Here is a 21647-nt window from a genome sequence, read left to right on the forward strand (position 1 = left end):
GTAGTATACAGAGGCAAAATTATGAAAATTGTGTCACTTTCCAAATATTTATAGACCCGACACTATATGGCATCACAACAGTTATATATCACTACAGTGTATATATATATATATATATATATATATATATATATATATATATATATATATATATATATATATATAGGTCTAAATGTGTAAGAAAAGCATTCAGATACATTTTTAATTCAGCTGTCAGTAAACAAAATATTTTATCTCGTCTTGAACAACAGCACTGTTCTACAATCCACTAAAATTAATAAAGTGGGACAATCAGTAATGTCCATTTCCTTTTCAATCTTAGACATAAATAAGAAATGTTTCTACTTTCATGTATAGGTATGCATGAGTGTAGAAATATGTGACTCTTTCAATCATTACTCATTCTAGCACATTAAAATATTGTGTAACTCACTAACCGTGCATAATACCGACAATTATCCATAAAAGTATTCTCTCCACACATAATATTTGCCAATATCTACTGCCTAATAGCAGATACCATTTGTGACACGTTGCACTTTATGGATATAAAAAAAACCTCAACAAACTAATAACTGCTTTCAGACACAAGACATGCAAACAAGTTTATTTGCATGATATCCACCCACTGTTTTTGTTTGCCATCCATTATTTTGCCACAGGACTGGCAAGTGGTGCATTTTAATTTGAGCCCTCAAGCAAATCAATAATTTAAGGCTAGTTTCACACTTGGTGTTACATATTCAGTGCAGTCGTACTTGCCATAAATTATAATTAAGATTAGTTGTCCCCTACTGTGGCATTCGTGATGTGTTTTAAGAGAGGTAGAAATGTCTTACGCTCTCCTGAAGGTGCGAGAATGACGCGGGAACGGTTTTGTTTGCCCTGCACTTGTTTCCTGGAGCAGCAGTAGGAGCAGGAGGACCAGGAGCTCCACTCTCCCAGCACGCAATCATCAGGACACAGCATCTCGCATGGCTTCTGGAGTGATGGAGGATCCCCTGAACACCGCTCAGTGGGAACAACGTCTCCTGTAGGATGAGAACGTGTTATCAAGTCTCTGCAAAATGTTCTATTTCACTTGTTTCATTCTTACTTTCTTTACGCTAGATTGTTACCTGTGTTAGAACTGAGGGCTTTATTGACATGAAGAATCAAAAATACAACAAAAGGTGTGCACATCCAACGCACCATAATTGGGCTCAGGTGCAGGACAACAAAAATAACAATATGGATAAAAGAAGCGTGATGAATTTACAGCTCCAAACAACTTTTTATTAAAAGCACAACATTTCGACTGTCAGGTCTTCATCAGACACAATGTTCCTGATGTGCCTGATGAAGTGCCTGATGAAGACCTGACGGTCGAAACGTTGCTCTTTTAATAAAGTTGTCTGGAGCTGTAAATTCAGTGTGCGGACATCATGCTTCCTTTTTCCATGCTATATCAATATGACTATTACATAATTTACAGTATTGGCAAATACATTTTCTACAAATAGCAATGAATATGGTCACAGACACTTGTATTTATACACTCAATCTTACACACGCACAAGAAGTGAGATCAATATCATACATACTGGCACATAGAAACAAATCACATGTAGAGGGATAAGCCTCTTATTCAGTGGCTCTACTTGTCTTTAGAAACCCACAGTGGGTAACATCTCTCCAAGTACTAGTCCTCTATGGTTACAAAAAATGTGCAAATGGAGACCTTTTGTAAAACTGGAAATCAATTTGAAAAATGTGCCATACTAAAATGTAAATTTTATGAGCCCCGAAATTACCACTGAGTCTGTTATTTTATAAGGGTGTAATTTAATTCCTCTCTGGAAAATAGCACAGCGTCTAGATTTTTAGAAATGGCTGTGCTGGACAGGGTCGTTTTCCTGACTGATCAAGGAGAAGGATATTAGGCATAAATCATGGAGGCACAGGGGAAAATGGATAGAGAAATGTCTGTATACAGAAAAAAATCCACATAGTCTTGTTTGGTATCGGTTTCTCTTATATTTGTGTAAAAAGAGGTTAGCTAGCTGCAGAGGTAGGTAGAGTAGCCAAAGATTTTACTCAAATACAAGTAAAACTATTCATAAAAATAATTACTCAAGTAACAGTAAAAGTAATAATGTTAACAATTACTTGAGTATGAGTAATAAATTATCCAATGAGAAGACTACTCAAGTAGCAAATTACGTTACTTCAGATCTGATTAAAATCTCTCTCTCTCTCTCTCTCTCTCTCTCTCTCTCTCTCTCTCTCTCTCACTCACTCACTCACTCACTCTCACACACACAACACACACACACACACACACACCAAAATACAAACATTTTTCCGAGAGTTGACTTTCTTAACATGTTAGCAACACAAGTTTGTCAGCATCTGCAATTAAACAAGACAACAGAGAACAAAAGAACAGACTATGGTGAGAAAGTGTGTGTAGAGCGAGAGAGTGAGTGTTTGTGTGTGCTAGTATGTTTGTTTGTTTGTGTGTGTGCATGCATGTCCTGCCCCCGTCGACATGCTCGCTTCTTCCTTCTCTGCAGGACTGAGACGCTAAAAAAGTTAGCAGTTGCGTTCGCATTCAGACCACTGGAGCGTAGTTCAGACTCGTGACCTCATTTTACGTGATATAAACTAATGATTAAAACGACATATATTCATTAATATTTAACAGTAATGGAGAAATGACACTGATTGTAGCAAAGTAAAAGGACATTTCTGTGATTAAAAATTAACTTCAGTAAGAGTATGGCCAGTTTGAAACAGTGCCAAAAGTTGAAATACTTGAACAAAGCCACAAGAAAAATGAGCTTTTTCAATCATTTATTCAAACAGAAATATCAGTAGATGTGATATTCTTCTGTGGAAAAAGTAAGTTGGCCTCAGATTCTAGTATTGCCCTCTTTAGCAGAAATAACTTCTTGTAAGCATTTTGCATAATTGTCCACCAGTCTCTGAAATTCCACGCTTGATGGAATTTTTGACCACTCTTCCATGCAATATTCTTTCAGTTGCAAGATGTTTGAGGGTTTTCTTGCATGTTCTGCCCGTTTCACACATTTCACACAACCCCCCCCCCACAACATTTCAATGGGATTCAAATCCAGGCTTTGTGTAGGCCATTCCATAACCCTCCATTTCTTCTTTTTGAGCCATTCCTTGGTGGATTTGCTAGTGTGCTTAGGATCATTGTCCTGTTGAAAAGGTCCACTTTTGGTTCAACTTCGATTTTTGGACAGATGGCCTCACGTTATCTTCAAGCACTCTTTGATATGATGCAGAATTCATAGTTGAATCAATGAATGTAAGCTGTCCAGTCCATGAGGCGGCGAAGCAACCCCAAACCATAACATTTCAACCAACCTGCTTCACAGTTGGTATGAGGTGCTTCTTCTGAAAAGCTGTCTTTTGTCGGTGCCAAACATGTCTGCTGTTACTGTGGCCAAACAATTATATCTTTGATTCGTCTGTTCAGAGCACATTATTCTAAAAGGCGTGGTCTTTGCCTATATGATCATTGGCAAACTGTAGTCTTGCTTTACTGTTCTTTTTAGACAACAAAGGCTTTTTTCCTGACACGCCTCCCATGTAGGTAAAATTTGTGCAATCTCTTTCTGATTAAAGAAGCATGCACTTTGACACCAACAGTTGCAAGACTTACTAGCAGATCCTGTGATGAAATTTTGGGGTTCTTGCAGATGGTCTGCTCTTGGGCTGAATTTGTTGGGACGGCCAGTCCTGGATAAATTGGCAGTCGTCTGAAATCTGCACCACTTGTAGATGATTTTCCTTACAGTGGAATGATGTATTTCAAATAATTTGGAGATCTTTTTAAATCCCTTGTCAGACTCATAGGTATCCACAACCTTTTTTTTCTGAAGGCCTTACAAAACTCTTTAGATCTTGGCATGATGACACCACACACCTCAATAACAAAGGTAACACCAGACACTAGATATGAGAAGGGTATAAATTAGACCGGTTCCACCTGCACTCCCTAAGCGGGTTCTAATCACTGGCACCCAATCTTGAATTTTAACGTGTGATAAATGTAGGGGTATACTTACCCCTATCTCTACAATTTCGTTGTATATTTGTACAATTTCATGTCATTTGATTGAGTGAATCACCTTTATTAATAGTCTTTGTTTCAAAGAGGATCAATGGTTTGCTTGTCCAAATATGTCAAAAAAAGCCAACAATTTCCATGGGCTGTACTTTTTCACACGGCTGTATATATTACAGGCTATACAGGTTAAACACAACATGCGACAAAACAGAGAACTTACAGTATATAGGGGTGCTAATTATGGGAAACACGAAACGAGTATGGATGATTACAGGACACATCATGGGGTCATGGGATTTGCAGGGCTGCTGGGAAATCCTGGGAGTCCTTCAACAGTGCTGATGTGACACCATCTCCTACGAATTCCAGAAATGTTTGTTGGATAGAAACATTTAATCACAGTATTAAATGTCTGTAATGATTTGAAATAGTGAAGTGGATCTAGAGATACATAAATGTCCATTGCGGAGATGGTGGATTGTTTAATATGAACATTAATGGGATAATGAGTTGACATCAGAACCATGATGTTACATTCTAATAGTGAAAGGCGTTAGTAAGAGATTGACTAATATTGCAACATGTTTGTTTAATGATTGTCTAAGTGTATAAATGAAGAATATTTTGCATATTGAATTACTGTCACATTCTTACTGGAATATATCATAAAAAATCCCTTATTATGGAAAATCCCTTATTAACATACTAAATATAAATAAGATCCCAAGCAATGCTAGCAACCTCCAAAGCTGAAATGAAGCCTACATCATGGACAGTCACGGCTGATCTGAGCACATGCATGAATGCCTTAGTTGGATTTTTTTCCCTCAAAAAGAATATACAGTCTATATTTCCTGCAGTGACCATCCATATTTGAATGATATCTGGGGAGCTTTGTGACTTGCTTCACACACTCAGAGGGTTTAAAAGTGTCTAAAGTGCTTGCATAGTGTGTGTGTGTGTGTGTGTGTGTGTGTGTGTGTGTGTGTGTGTATGTGTGTGTGTGTGTGTGTGTGTGCGTGTGTGTGTGTGAGATTGAGAGAGAGAGAGATGCTACAGACAGTCATGAGACATCTGTGCCCCTGACTGAAACCCCAAAGGAGCCTTCAAAACATGGCTGGAAGCCTTTAGCTATCATCTCGGGGACAAAATGTATGGAGCTCTGCTCACGCTGGTCACAGAGGCTACTATGTACACGTCTCTTTGTGTCTAATGACAGTCATTAGCAGAGTGTCCCATGATGTCCTGCTCTCTCAAAATCAGTGTGTATTCTGATAAATGAGCCACATTTATCTCTGTGGGGATGAGGTCAGTCGGGCCAGCGAAAGACAAAGAGGATGAAAGCAGAGAGAAACATGATGTCTAATATCATGGATACAACTCTGTGTATATAGGATACAGTCCTGCAAATAAAAAAAAAAATAGCCATGGAAGGTGGAATGAAAGGACAAAAGAGCAAAGAAATTTTTTTAAGTGTGACGTGTACCTGTCACAGCAACACATTCCACTGTCTGCTCTTGGGCTCCACGGCCACAAGCTCCATCTTGAGGCATGCATGATCCTTGTGATGTCACACGCCACAGGAAGCTTATGGGGTGATCACAGGTCATCGCTTCGCTAACATGAGGGCAACTCTCGGACTCACCCCGGGGCTCCTCAACAATAAAGCGCATTCTGAACTTGAAACCTGAGAGAGAAAAACTGGATCAGTGGCGTGATGTGTGTGTGAGGTGGAATGCAATGCGTGGTAAATGACAAGGTAAGTATGAAATGGGGAGCTGCAGACGTCAAACACCAGGAGCATTTTTCTCATTATACTCATGCCATTACATTCAAATTTGAGCAATTTGAAAACAACAAACAATCCAGAGGAGATTGCACTCATCTAATGTCTCACACAGAAAGCAATCTGAAGCTGCAGATGAAGTTTTACTTTTTAATGTAATTTTTTTTTTTTTATACTTGCATAATGATTTAACTGGTACAATGGAGACAAACAGCAGTGAAAGATCAATGCAGACCAGTGTATGAAAAGAGAACAATGCATTTCATAAATCAGGGGAGAAATACAGAGAAAGCTGCTAATTAAGTATAGACTAATTGACCCCTGTCTACACATCATAAAGATCAAAAGTTCTACACTGAGTTGTGTTGAAGCATAGTTTGAAGGTAAATGGCCACTATATTTAAGTTACACCAAGTAACAAAGTTTCAACACAGTTATAATTTAAAACTTAAACTTAAACCTACCACCTAATAGGTGTAATGTTCACAGCAAATAAAACTACATTCTGTTCACAGAGAACAATGCTGTCATAAGTAGAGTAAAAAAATGCATTTGCATGTAGTATATATCCTTTTTTGTTTTCTTTGTTATTTTATTCAGTTGGATATTTATGGCATATGATCAGAGGACATGGAACATATAAACTGCAGAGATTATAAGACTTCATATAGGCAATATTTTATATATCCGCCAGTATAGTAAACTCTTTCTACTATAGTGGAAAATATCATCAAATTGAGATATGGGCATGGTAACAAACACTACAAATGCTTTAAAACAATTATTACAATGTTTTTTTTTTTTTTTTTTTTTTTTTAGATTAAATGTGCAGTTGTTATTTTTTCATTGCTATGCATCATTACTAAAATACAAATGCAAAATTGGTGATGGATAAATTTAGTCAGTACTTTATTGTGGAGCACAATCTTTTTTATTTTTTTTTATTTTCTCCATTTTAAATATAATTAGCTTGAAGTAAATACATTACACTAAAGAAAAAGTCAGACAGTACCCACTTCAGTGGGTCTCGATCCCAGATGTAGTGTGACCTATTTCCTGTTTATGTTGTATAGTGTTTCTGATGTTCCAACATGTGCAACAAAGTTTTGATTGACGATCACTTTGCTAATAGTTGCAATGTACCTTAAGTGTCTGTGGTTCAATTGAAATTCTACACCATGCCGGTTTTAAACTTGCTAATCTCAACATATTGATTGGGATAAACTTTTACACCAGGACTAACAATCAACCTTAAGTTCGGCTGATGCGAATGACCACAAGGTTAAAAAAATCCCAAGTGATAAATGACAAATAGAGGTACATTTTATTCTTTAATGTGAAGAAATGTATAATTGGCCTATAATTCTTTCCAATGCAATATTCAGTATTGCTTTAAGAACCTTGTCATACACTCCCTTAACAGTTAACAGTCTCCCTTCTCATATTCTTTTCATTTTCCCAGACACTAATCACATCTTTGTTTCACTATGTGTTAAGATCTTGTTATACGTGATATATGTCTTGTAAATATCATACTGTTTTTGCTGTTATAGTAGTTATCTGTATTGTTAAGCTTCGACTTTTGATGTCCTATGTGTTCGCGACATTGTCCAACATACAGCCAATAAAACTCTAAAATAGAGAGACAGAATAAACAGGGGTTAGGAGTATATGATGAGGAGAATTCTGTACTATTGACATTAGCACAACCTCAACAGGAAATTAGTTTGTGCTGGAAAAGTGTGCGTATACTTAGATTAAATTCTCTCATGAGCTTTGAGTGGGATGGTTCATCTCTCACCTTTTGTTCCAGGATGATCTATACTGTTGTCATGGATACAAGGTCCCCAGGGTGACCAAGGGGAGAGTTGGCAAGGTTTCGAACAGGGAATGGAACAAAACTGGATCAGAGATGGAGGAGGATTGGAGCAGAAGTTCTGCCCAACAGGTCTGGACACTGTGCAAACAGAGAGACCGATGTTATTACATTAATACAATATAATAACTTGTTAAAATATAAGCAGTCCTACCTTTTCAGAAGGTCACTATGAAATAATGTTTCAGACAAAATAAAACACACTGTATGACCAAAAGTATGTGGACACCTGACCATCGTACACATATGTGGGCTTTCCTCAAACTGTTAGCACAAAGTTGGAAGCACACAATTGTATAGAATATCTTTTTATGCGGTAGCATTACAATTTCCCTTCACTGGAACTAAGAGGCCCAAACCTGTTCCAGCATGACAGTGCTCCTGTGCACAAAGCAAGCTCCACAAAGACATGGTTTGTTAAGGTTGAAGTGGAAGAATTTGAGTGGTCTACACAGAGTCCTGACCTCAACCCCACTGAACACTCAACTAGAATGCTGACTGCACTCCAGGCCTCTTCACCCAACATCAGTGCTTGACCTCACTAATAGTCTTGTGATGCTCCAAAATCTAGTTTAAAGCCGTCCGAGAAGAGTGGGGAATGTATTACAGCAAAGGGGGATTAAATCTGGAATTGGATGTTCAAAAAGCACATTTATTTTATTTATTGCAAAAATATAAATAAAAGTTTTTAAAAATTTTATAGTGGCACTAACTTTATGAATGTGTTTATTCTTGACAATATGTACCACAACAAAATCCTGAACTTTATACTGTCACTTTTATTCATCAGTGTTAGTACACTCTTAAATAAAAGTGTATTAGTTCAATAACATTTTTTGGTGCCCAAGAAATCTTTGATTAATGGAGCATTTTTGTTGTTGCCACAGAGAACACTTTTTCCCCCACCATAAAGGTTACAATGATTTGGACATACCTTTGTTGTGAAATATAATTATTATGTGATTATTATGTTCACTGTGGCAACAACAACAAAAATGGTTTTCAGGAAGTCAAGGAAGAGAAAATGGCTGATAAGTGCAACTTATCAGTAAAATAGTCTAAACTGAGAACTTTGTTCAAAGTCCTAACACCACAAGACAAAACAAACAAAACAAACAAACAAACAAAAAAAAATCCAATTTAAGTAACCACACATTAACCAGTATCTGAAGAGAAATCACATAAACACCCGTGGCAGTGCTGCAGTATCATCTTTCTGAAATTTTATTATATAAAATGATATAACTCCCATATGAAGCTAGCTGTTTTTATAAGAGTGTGGAATAGCATGGTGTTAAAGAGCCATTTCATGAAACATTAAGGAACTGGCCATGCAATCATAATATTCACAAGAACACATGGCACTGCATAACAATTCAGCATTCCTAACTCTCAGGATTTATGTAAAGAGTGATGTTCTTACTGTTAGATTTTGTTGTGTTGTCAAATATCCTGACACAGTAGGCCTCCCGGGTCTGGATCCCACCTCCACATAGAAAACTGCTGTTACCATGGCGATGATCCTGCTGACTGATAAGAGGTCTCACCTGACATGAACCCCAGTTCGTCACCTTCCAATCATACCTACATTATGGACATGTGAGATAATTCCAGTGTGTTAGGAGCAAGGTAAACACGGAAATGTGAAGTGTAAGGGAAACACACACCACACCACACACAAGTCAGAATTTTAGGATCAAATAATTCTATACACTGGGGGTAATAAGTATTGGACGTGTCAACATTTTTTCCGCAAATATATTTCCAATGAGGTTATTCACATGAAATTTTCAGCAGACATCAATATTAACTCAAGAAATCCACAAATATAAATAAATACAAATATTAAAGTCCATAAATAAAGTTATGTGTAATAAAGAGGAATGACACGGGAAAAAAGTATTGAACATGCTAACTGAAATGTATTTAATACTTAGTGGAGAAGCCTTTGTTTGTAATGATGGCTTCAAGATGCTTCCTGTTAGCCATTTGGTTTTAAATCTTGTTCACTTGGATTCAAGTCAGGTGATTGACTGGACCATTCTAATGCCTTGATTTTTTTTCTCTGAAACCAATTGAGAGTTTCCTTTGCTGTATGCTTTGGATCGTTGTCCTGCTGGAAGGTCCACCCACGTCTCATCTTCATCATCTTGGAGGATGGCAGCAGATTCTTCTCAAGAATCTCCCGGTAAAGAGGTCCATTCAGCGTTCCTTCAATTATATGAAGTCTGCCAGTACTATGTGATGAAAAACAGCCCCACACCATGATGCTTCCACCTCCAAACTTCACTGTTGGTATAGTGTTTTTAGGGTGATGTGCAGCACCATTTCTTCTCCAAACATGATGTATGATAGCCAAAAAGTTACATTTTGTTCTCGTCTGACCAGACTACACTCTCCCAGTATTTCATAGTCTTGTCCAAAAGGGTTGTAGCAAATTTTAAACAAGCTTTGACATGCCTTTTCTTTAGTAATGGAGTCTTGCAGGGTGAGCGTGAGCAGTGGAGTGCATTGCCTATTGTTTTCTCTGTGACGATGGCACCTGCTGCCTCCAAGTGTTTCTGGAGCTCTTTCTCAGTGGTCCTTGGCTCTTGGGCTACTCTTCTGACTATTTTTCTGACTCCCTGGTCAGAAATCTTGCGAGAAGCTCCTGTGCGTGGCCAGTTGATGACGGAGTGATGTTGCTTCCACTTGCGGAATGGTGCTTACTGGAGGATTCGGAAGTTTTGAAATCTGATTCCATCAATATGTTTTGCAACATTAAGGTTGTGAAGGTCTTGGGAGAGCTCTTTGCTTTTACCCATCATGAGATGTTTCTTTTGTGATACCTTGGTAATAAAAAATCCATTTACTAACCCAGCTGATATTAATTTGCACAGACAGAGGGTATGATTATTTACAGCTGGTTCCTTGCCTTACCTTGCCTCAGAGAACTGCTTTTTATTTGCGTGTTCAATACTTTTTTCCTGTGTCATTCCACTTTACTACACATAGCTTTATTTATGGACTTTAATGTTGTGAATTCTTTATATGTCCAGATTTTCTTGAGTTAATACTGATGTCTGGTGAAAATTTCATGTGAATAGCCTCATTGGAAATATATTTACTGAAGAAAATGTTGATGCGTCCAGTACTTATTCCCCCCACCGTATATAATGAATATTTCTGACAGTTTACCTGGGACAAAGGGGAAGTAACTCTTCCACTGTGTTACAAGTCTCTACTTCTTCTAGGGCAGGACATTCTTCTCCTCCATCAATAGGAACTGTCCTCACACTGCGCGTCCTGCTCCTAAAGCCTGGTGATTGGTCTGTTGTCCTACAGGTTTTTGAGCACAGACTCCATGCTGACCAACCAGAAACGTCACAATCTCTAGGCATCACGCAAGAGCGAAAGTTTATAGGGGTGCCAGCATGGTCACAAAGACTGGAAATGGAGAAAAAAAGCTCATGATCATTATTCACTGTAGAGAACTGCTCCAAGTCTCAAAGCTTTGAAGTGTTATATAAAACTTATTGATACTAAATTCCAAACTATATTTCAGTATGAGGCAAATATTTGTTTTCTGGCATCTGGCACATCAGACAAAAGATTGCTTTAGAAAAAAAATTGCATTAAAGAAAATAAATGAGGTCTCAAACCTGAAATGTTCTGCATGCCCACTATACTTACCTAGGTACCACTAAAAAAAATTAACTTTTGGACTTAAGTTGTAAATCTAAGGAATATGAATGTGCAAAATGTTTATATATGTTCATGTATCAATTGTAATGTGCTATAGAGATCAGTTTTTGTTCCAAAGAGCTAGGATCATCCTGAGCCGAGACATCGAGGTTTCCATAAACAGATGTATAACCAACATTTGTTGTGCGCCATGACTCAGAGATAGCCGTCATAGTTAAAGAAAGTAAAGTTGAAAGAAAACTGATAATTTTGCAATTCCAATACATAGAGATAATCACTCAAAAAAATAGGAAAATTAAAAACAGTTGAGCACCCAACTTTGCAATTATTGGACCACTTGAGATCCAATAAATAATAACAATAAAAAAAAACAACACAATAATAACTGTATTTACACAAATGAACTAGTTCAAAAGTTTACACACGCTTGATTCTTAATACTGTGTGTCATTATTTGGATGATCAACAACTATTTTTATGTTTTATGATAGTTGTTTGTCCTGAGCAGTTAAACTTCTTCAGAAAAATCCTCCAGGTCCCACACATTCTTTGCTTTTCCAGCATTTTCTGCATATTTGACCCCTTTCCAAAAGTGGCTATATGATGGTGAGATCCATCTTTTCACACTGAGGGACTTGTATACGACTATTACAAAAGGTGCCAACATTCACTGATGCTCAAGAAGATAGAACAATACACTAAGAGCCAGGGGGGTGTAAACTTCTAAACCGGATGATCAGTGCAAATTGTTATTATATTGTTTATTTTGTCCCTGTACACATGTAATGATATTTCATTATTAAATGGTATATTGGCATCGGAGCAGACATATTTAGTCTACTGCAAATTTATGAATACTGCATGAGCCTAATATTTACAGGTGTACTAATTTCTTTTCAAGATAACATAAATACATAGCTATTCAGACGAAAACAGATAAGATAGGAAAGACTTAATTCTGCATTTATTATTCTAATTTTGTGAATTTTCTTTTAGTTCTTCTGAAAAGCAAATGTGATGCAAATTATGATAATAGTAACAGCTAATACAGTTTATAGACACAATAAAGACATAATTAATCAGGATAATAAACTGATTGGGCATTTCCAAAAAAGTTAATGACTTTCCTCAGTAATTACATTATAATTTATAAACTAAGAACAACTAAATTTGGCAGAGACATTCAAATTTTTCAGTGTTAATATGATTAAGCATCTGCTTGAACATTTTAATAGGTATGCTAATTAACTCTCATAGAGTTTAATTTAAGGATCAGGAGAAAGTGTAGGAGTTGTACTCAGTAGTTAGTTTTGGTTCATGGAAGTCTATATTGAAAAATGTAGATCATATATTTTACTGGTGGCATTCAGTTTGAGGATCCTGAGTTTTGAGACATGCTAATAATATGCATGGTGGATCAAATATTAGCTGAAAGGATATGAAAGCAAACACTGATAGATGCACTAAATGCATGGTTCAGATAAAAAAAACCCCTATTTTTTCATTATTATGCTTGAATGCTTGAATCTCTCTCTCTCTCTCTCTCTCTCTCTCTCTCTCTCTCTCTCTCTCTCTCTCTCTCGCTCGCTCTCTCTCTGTCTCTCTCTCTCTCTCTCTCTCTCGCTCTCACTCTCTATGTTGAGCTACACAAGATAATCCCGAGATACCTGAGATCCTGACCCCTTCTGCACTCCGGACCTGCCTGATCCATCTTGATGCCTACTTCTGCTTGTAGTTCTCATTACTTGGAAATCACTTGCGGCTGACACGGACATCCTAAAGATACATGAAGATGCCTTTGGACTCCAATTGATATTAACAGTTAAGCTATGATGGCTTAGGACCACAATTGCTAGTTTTAGAACCGTAATTGTCACGAACAGTTTTGCAGTCAAGTCTCCATCGATGAACAGTTGTTAACTTGAATTTCATGAATTTCCTGGTAACACAATTGCACTTTTTGACCATCTAGTACACAGTTATAGAATGGAATTAATTATAATTGCACTATCCATTGTCATCTAGATGAGGATGGGTTCCCTTTTGAGCCTGGTTTCTCTCAAGTTTTTTTCCTCATATCGTCTCAGGGAATTTTTCCATGCCACCGTTGCCTCTGGCTCGCTCATTAGGGATAAATTGATACATTTCAAATGTATATCCTGAATTGATATATTTCTGTAAAGCTGCTTTGTGATAATGTCCATTGTTAAAAGTGTTATACAAATGAAATTGAATTGTACTGAATAGCATCTTTACATATTTGCATTTCACATTTTATTTGAAAATTTCCTTGATTTTTCTCCCCAATTTGGGCACCTGCTAATCCCCACCAACCAGCAAGCTCTCCTCATCATACGACAGCTTCTAACTAGAGAGGGTTAAGTGAACACATTCTTCCTCCATGACACATATGCCATCCAACCAATCTTCATTTTCAACTCTTGTTTTATCCATGCAAACAGCAGATACTGTTGATTCATGTAATGTTGCTTCATTCGTACATCCTACGCATTCATATTGAATAATACTAGCCAAAATGTTTTGCGTATATTTATCATATTACTGTCTGTGAGAAACAATATCTTAGTAGAAAATGGAGAAAAATGAATTTTTGGTGAGTATGAAAAACCTCATAATAAACATATAAATGTACACACACACACAGACACACAGACACACACGCACACACACACACACACACACTGCACACACTGCACACACTGCACATTTCATATTAGACCTGTGAGAAGACTAAGAACTGCAAACAGAACAGAGAGAAATATTCCTGCACTCAGTTGGCATTTTCCAAAACAGGCACAAACAGTGGTGAGTATTAACTTTACTGAAAGGGCTTGGATGAATTGCTGACATATACAAGTGAGAACAGTGTTTGTAATAATCCAGCATGCAATAAACTGAAACTAAACATTCAAACTCATATAAGACTGGAAGCTAAAACATAGATAGAAGACTGTATGTGAGTCACCAAGTTACAGAAAATCTGTTTGGCCTGTTAAGTGCATCCTGGAGGATATAGATTGACTAATTTATTAATTTATTGATTATTTTAACTCACCTTAGCATGGCATTCTTGCCATCACTTCTCGTACAACGAACTTGGCGTGTTTGGTAGCCGACGTGAATATCCCACGATGCTTTGAGGCTTCTGTGGTGAACATGGTGATGATGCTGAAAATGGATATTCTCAGCATGGTGCTTGACTGTATGTGATGATTTTACCACTATGTGTCCACTCAGACTATTACTAAAGTCCACTGTGGTCCTTCCACTGGGCATTGTGCCTTTGCGTCTGCAAGGACTCCAAGGTCCTGCCCACAAGCTGTAACTGTGCTTCTGTTGGTCGGAGGGACAATGGGCAGTGTTATGGCTGCAAGAACGGACCTGCGTTAGACTCGGACATGCAGCTCCACCATAAAGAGGCGGGGCCAACACCTGCCGTATACGGTACTGTAGAGCAGGAGCACAGGTACGGCTGCAAGGTGACCAATGAGAGAAAGTTGAAACCACACAGTCGAGCGGGCATGGCAGCAGACACGCCCGCTCCAGCTCTGGTGTTGGAGAAAGTGCTTCGCACATGTGCGAGCTCACAGTAGTGCTGTTCAACTGAAGTACACACATTGCAGTGCGCCTCTGCAGGCCACGCTGTGCCATCACACACTGCTCAGCAGGCAGGGGAGGACCTGGAGAACAAGGACCCCATGCAGATGGTTGCCATTTAAACAGCTGGCGCTGCCACTCACACATCTTCACACATGCACGCTGGAGAGCTGGGCGCTGCCAGAGGTAACAGTTGGACTGGTGTGTGCTCCAGCCTTCAGCGTGAACACACCACACAGAGCGAACCTGCAGGCCTGTAGAGCCACACTCTGAAGCTATGCACCCACCCCACATGCCTTTAATGGGAGACAGAGAGAGAGAGAGAAACATACAGTAGCTGTTCTTATCCTTAGTTCTGTTCATGACCTGAAAGGTAGACCTAAACTTAATATAAGAAAAAAACATGCACAATTTAATAGGAACACCTGTACACCTGCTCATTCATGCAGTTATCCAATCAGACAATCATGTGGAAGCAGCAGAGTGTATAGCCATGCAGGTGCAGGTCAAGAGCTTTAGTTAATGTTCACATCAAACATCAAAATGTGATCTCAGTGACTTTAACCATGATATGGTTGTTGGCACTGGTGGGTTGGTTTGAGTATTTTTATTATTTTTTAAAAAAAAATGCTGATTCCAAGGGCTTTTCATTGTCTTCTAGCTGATCCACCTCAAGGTTTAATGTGTTTCTGAGATGCCTTTCTGCTCACCACAGTCATTATTTGAGTTACTGCAGCCTTTCTGTCATTCTCATCTGACCTCTCTCATCAACAAGGCACTTGTACCAACAGAACTGCTGCTCACTGGATGTTTTTTGCACCATTCTGTATAAACACTAGAGACTGTTTGTGTGAAAATCTCAGGAGATCAGTGGTTTCTGAAATACTCGAACCACTCTGTCTAGCACCAAAACCCATGTCACAGTCAAAGTCAATGAGTGCACGTCTTTCCCCATTCTGATGTTTGATGTGAACATTAACTGAAGCTTTTGACCTGTACTGCAGCTGTATAATTTTATGCGTTGCACTGATACAACCTGATTGGCTGATACAACAGGCTGATTGGGTAATTGCATTACTATGCAGGTGTACATGCATTCCTATGAAAGTGGCTAGTTAATATATATTACATATGAAAACATGAAAATCATGATACTAGATGGAAAGGAAACAATATTATATTGTAAAATATTACATCAGTGAAACTCAGCCTGCTATATCAGATTAGTGTCGCTGTAATGAGAGAGGAAGGGTGTGGGCTATAGAGGTTATAGGGGTTATACAGAAACTGTATGCTTCCCAGAAACTAAGAAAGTGACATCATCATCTGCTAGACCGCATGGAACATTAAGGCCTGAGCCTCATATCACTCCCAATTCCCAAATCACAGCCACATTAAGGAGGTCAAATCAGAGTGTGAAAAAAGATTCAATAAGAAAGAGAGGCATATGGAGATCACATTACTATTGTCAGCCTTAAGTGGGCATCTCAACAAGGATTTGTTCTTGTCTAGATCATCAGTTATTCAAAAAATCTCCTTCTATTACCCTTTGATACAGTATATATGATCTTTCTCTACATGCAAAATATTTCAACCACAGTCATCTGGCATCAAAACTTTTTTGGTTATTAAAACATTGCACCCACTCTTTTAGAGTTAACATGCTAATTACTATCTTAAAACAACCTCCAAAGCATTTAACTTTCTGCTCACTAGAGCCTGCTAATTACTCCTAATGAGCTCTTTGTGCTTCAGTCTAATAGTATTTGAATTGCACTTGGTTATAGTTATAGTCCAGTTAGTCATGATAATAACACAGGGACCTGCATTAAAGCTAAAGTTGGGTGTTTGAGTGGGACATGACTTTTCACTTTGGGTTTGGACATCATTTCTGAAACATTTCGGACAGTTCCTAAGCTATGGCTGGGCAGTGTTCATAATTTCCGGCCCATGAAATCTCAACACTGAGATTTAGTCTGACCACTCCATCTATTCTGAAGGAAAATACCTATCACATGTAATGGTTGTAAATATACTGCTAACAATGGGTGAAGGATGTACCTAAAGCTGTAGGAAGCCGTAAAGCTAATAGAAAAAGAAGTCTGATGAAAGAGAAATTTCAGAGTGGCTGAGTCTACAAGAATGCCAGCACTATACAAGCAGAGTAGTTTATTAATGAATACTTGAATGACAGAAGGCGCATTATCAAGCCCTAAAGGCATTACTTGGTATTCTTACTCTCACTAAACCTTGGCAGAACATTCAATTCTACCCTGCAACAGTTCATTTGGACTCAATTTCAAAAGTCTGAACAATCCTTTATAGCCAACTTTCTTATAGTATAGCCATGCATGTGGGATCTGATTCTCCAATGGTGACCTCCTCAATATCTCTTACACCAGGCAACTGACAGGTGAAATTACATCACTCCGTGCTCTAGGATTTAAATTGTGGAATTTGTTTGGCACACTTTACCTTTTCTGGTAGAGGAAGAGACACCCAGAGGACCGATGATCAAATGTTATTTTACTGAACAAATACAGATGGGCTACAGTCATTAACTATGTTTATCCCTATAAAGTGTATTTATTTGGAAGGTTTACCTGATAAAAATTTAATCAGCAGAAAATGTGGCTGCATACAAACATGGACCAGAGGTTCAGTTGTTGTACAGACCAAGCATCATAATGTTGAGGAAACAAAAGTGGCTTTAACTGTGCAACGATTGTTAGGGCCAAACAGGCTTATTTTTTTTGGTAACTATATTGAGAAACTGCTGATCTCCTGCCATTTTCCACACACAACAGTCTCTAAAGTATGGTATGAAAAACAAAATACACTGTGAACAGTATTAAAGTCAGAAAAAATGCCTTTTAAACCAAATGAAACAGAGAAAATGGACTTCTCAGGACAGCACTAGTAACCAGGAAGGTACCAGTAAGATAAATAACCTACACTGTGTGTAGAAGAGCATATGTGAAAGCACAATACACTGAAACCTGAACCTTCTGTCAGCTAAGAATAGGAAAATGATGCTACAGTGCACATGGACTCTCTAAAAATGAATAGTTGAAGATTGTTTTTTTTTTTTTTTGGCAAATCTCAATTTCTGCTGCAAGTAGCATGTGGTAGGGCTACACCAAGAATTTGATGAAACAACATTAAACATGGGTCCATCCTTCAATGTGTCAACAGGCTAATCTGGTGGTAGTGGTATAATAGTGTTGGGAATGATTTCATGACATACGCTAGATTCTTAATATCAGTTGAATGTTGTTTAAATGCCACAGCTATTGGTGCTGAGCATGTGAATGGTTTATACCCATTTTCTAATGGCTACTTCCAGGAGGTTAATTTGTCACAAAGCACATAACATGCTAAGCTGGTTTTACAAGCACAACAATGAGTGTACTTGCCATGAATTACCCATCTCAGCTCACAGCACAGCAAGCGCTGCTGACATGGCATTTGTTTTCAGTTTTCCACATGGTATTTATTTATTTCTTTATTTATTTGGTTCAAATTTCTCCTCCCCTGTTAGTTCATTGGTTTTCCCTGTGATTTGTTATTAGTTAATCATACATGTGCATATATTCCTGGTTTATGTTCCTAGTCATTATGTGTTCTTATTTCTTGTTTTATGCTTCTCACCTATCTAGTTACCTAGCGTGAGTGTCTTTTCTGGTAGTCCAGTTCTTTCTTTCTTTTCTTTCTCTCTCTCTCTCTCTCTCTTTTTTTTTTTTTTTTTTTTTTTTTTTTTTTTTACAGTCGTTTTCTTTTATTAAAACCATTGTGTACTTATGTCTTAGCTTGCTTGTATTTCCTTGTTTTAAGTCATCATAGTCCTTCAGTGAACCTACAAAGTAACAATAGTATATTGTGGAACAAAAAAATTGCAGCATTAGTGTACAGCCAACACAGAATCATGTCATCATTGGCCAGAAACTCTAATAAATGTTCCCAGCATCTTGTTTTATCCATACCATAAATAATTCACTGTGGGCTTACACCAATGCAAGAAAGGCAAACATTATAAAGTAGCAAGAGTCCAGGATAATCCTATTACCTGAACTTTTTTTGTACAAGTTCCTATTCTATATTGAATAATAACTCAATTTAGGATACTGCTAAGAATTATCTGTGGTACTACAACAAGCTATATTTATTGATATTACATGCATGAGTTACTCCGTGCTTTTTTGTTTATTAGAGTTTATTTTCATTTTTAACAAGCCTTGAGACAAGTACTAACTCGTTCCCCTCCTTGAGCTTCTCCCAGCAAAACAAATATGTAATGTTTTACTATCACTTACTTTAAAACTATAATAGCTTACATTATTATGCATGTAACAAGTGGACAATAGAGTCAAATGATGAATTGCTGAAGGTCAATTGCAGTAGAAAAATTTTAGGGAACACAATTTTGAAAGTGTCTGGCAGTTTCATGTGGAATTAACTTTGCGGTAGAAGTAGAATAATTAATGAATAGTAATTAGAGTATAATATAAAAAAAAAATAGTTAAGGTGAAAAATGATCAGATTCTTTAAAAAAAAAAAAAAAAATTGGTGTCCAGCTTTTGGAAGTGAGGCATGCTCTTGATGGATCCTGATCTAACATAACAGCTAGCAAAATCCATGCCCATTTTGTCAATCAGGCCATTGTCATGGTAGCAGCAAGCAGACAGATGGAGAGAGAAAAAGGAGAAAAGGATCATTCTCTTGCCAACGTGCATGTTACAGGAAAAGAAACCACTGCTTGAGGCAGGTGAAAGGTAATGATAATTATGTGCAATGGAGACAGCAAAGCCTATACTACAGGGTCCTATAAAGCTTAGTACACCATCTGCTGAGAAACCAGGTTTGTAAGGTCTGTCTGTGTGTGTATGGTTTACTGTATATTAATTATGTAAGCATAGCTAACTCTGTAATTGTGTGTGAAATGGAGAGAGATTATTGCAAAAGATACGTACTTTAGTACTTCACGACTTATAATTGATGAATTTTGACAAACAACATGAACGGGTCTATCAGGTGAGAAGCCTTGTCGTGTGATAATGTTTAATGTAATGTTAACAATGACTATAATTAATAATTGTATTTTAAAACCTGGCTTACATAAACTTAATCTCTTCTTTTTTGGTTGCTGTGAATTTGTAAAAGGGCTTTTGTTGAATGTGGTACTTAGAAGTGGTGGGGCCACTTGGGTGGCCAATCATATTTCAATAGGGGTTGGTGCCCCATTGACCCTTCCTATAGATCTGTCCCTGGTTATGCTAGATGGAAAAAAATTACCACTGGTATAAAGTATAATATATAGAGTGTAAAATGACTAGGCCAGGTATTTCTTATCAAAAATAAAACCGCAAGTCAAAACAATTATAAATAACTTATTTCTCCACAGTCTGCACTCTCTCTCAGGTGTGTTGCACTGGCTTTTGTTAAGACTTCTTGGTGCTGCAATAAAGCTTAGCCACAGGATTATGTGAACAGGTGAATAGGTGGAAATAGGTGGGAATAGGTGGGACAATAAAGAATATGTGTATGCTGCCTTCCAAAATCAGAGAAAGGGGTAAGGACTAGGAATAGATGACACCTAAATAAGATCTACATATTTAACAACTGATATACAGTCCCCTCTGAAGCTATTGAAACAGAAAGGCCAATTCATTTGTTTGTGCTATACACCACAGACATTTGGGTCTAAGATGAAAAAGTGGATATGGTATGAGAGTTTAAGATTTCAGCTTTTATTTCCTGGTATTTACATCTAGACGTGTTAAGCAACATAAAACATAGAACCATTTGAATCAGCCCACCCAATTTTTAGCTGAACAAAAGTATAGGAACAGATACGTCTTGCAGTAAATTAAAATCTATAAGACTTAATATTTGCTTGCATAGCCCTTGCTTGCAATAACTGCACCAAGACTGTGACTCATTGACATCACTGAATTGTTAGTTTCTTCTTTTGTGTTGCTTTTCCATGCTTTTACTACAGCCTCTTTCAGTTTTAGGGGGTTTCTACCTTAACCCTCCACTTCAGGAGGTGAAATGCTGCTCAATTGGGTTAAGATCTGGTGATTGACTTGAGCAGTCCAAAACCTTCCACATAAAGTGCTTTGTTGAGTTGGCAGTGTGTTTTGGATCATTGTCTTGCTGCATGATAAAGTTCCTCCCAATAAATTTGGATGCATTTCTCTGTTAACTGGCAGATAAAATGTTTCTATAAACTTCTGAATTCATTCTGCTGCTCTGTCCTGAGTTACATCATCAATAAAGATTAGTGAGCCTGTTCCAGAAGCAGCCATGTAAGCACATGCCATGACCTTCACCATGTTGCACAGATGATCTTGTATGTTTTGGATCATGAGATCTATTCTTTCTCCACACGTTGGCCTTTCCATCACTTTGATAGAGGTTATTCTTGATTCTAGAACTTTTGTGGCTCATCTCTGCATTTCTTTGTGAATTACAATCTGGCTTTCTGATTCTTCCTGCCGATGAATGGTTTGTATCTTGTAGTATGGCCTCTAGATTTCTGCGCTCTAAGTCTTCTTCAAGCTGTGAATTTTGATACCTTCACCCCTGCCCTGTGGAGTTTG

At 37.7% G+C, this 21647-nt stretch overlaps 1 protein-coding gene across 1 annotated transcript in view; it reads right to left on the reverse strand.

The window, feature by feature from the left end:
* thsd7bb (thrombospondin, type I, domain containing 7Bb) overlaps nucleotides 1-15339 on the reverse strand; it is a 49689-nt gene extending 34350 nt beyond the window's left edge. Inside the window, exons 1-6 of the mRNA XM_017477594.3 lie at nucleotides 14504-15339; nucleotides 10921-11169; nucleotides 9167-9327; nucleotides 7669-7824; nucleotides 5568-5768; nucleotides 840-1031 (exon numbers count right to left, since the gene is read on the reverse strand). Of these exons, the coding sequence (XP_017333083.2) occupies nucleotides 840-1031; nucleotides 5568-5768; nucleotides 7669-7824; nucleotides 9167-9327; nucleotides 10921-11169; nucleotides 14504-15339 (1795 nt within the window). The remainder of the gene's footprint in view (nucleotides 1-839; nucleotides 1032-5567; nucleotides 5769-7668; nucleotides 7825-9166; nucleotides 9328-10920; nucleotides 11170-14503) is intronic.
* Nucleotides 15340-21647: the final 6308 nt, after the last annotated feature.

Source organism: Ictalurus punctatus, chromosome 10 (assembly GCF_001660625.3).
Source record: "Ictalurus punctatus breed USDA103 chromosome 10, Coco_2.0, whole genome shotgun sequence".
In the NCBI taxonomy this organism is placed as follows: domain Eukaryota; kingdom Metazoa; phylum Chordata; class Actinopteri; order Siluriformes; family Ictaluridae; genus Ictalurus; species Ictalurus punctatus.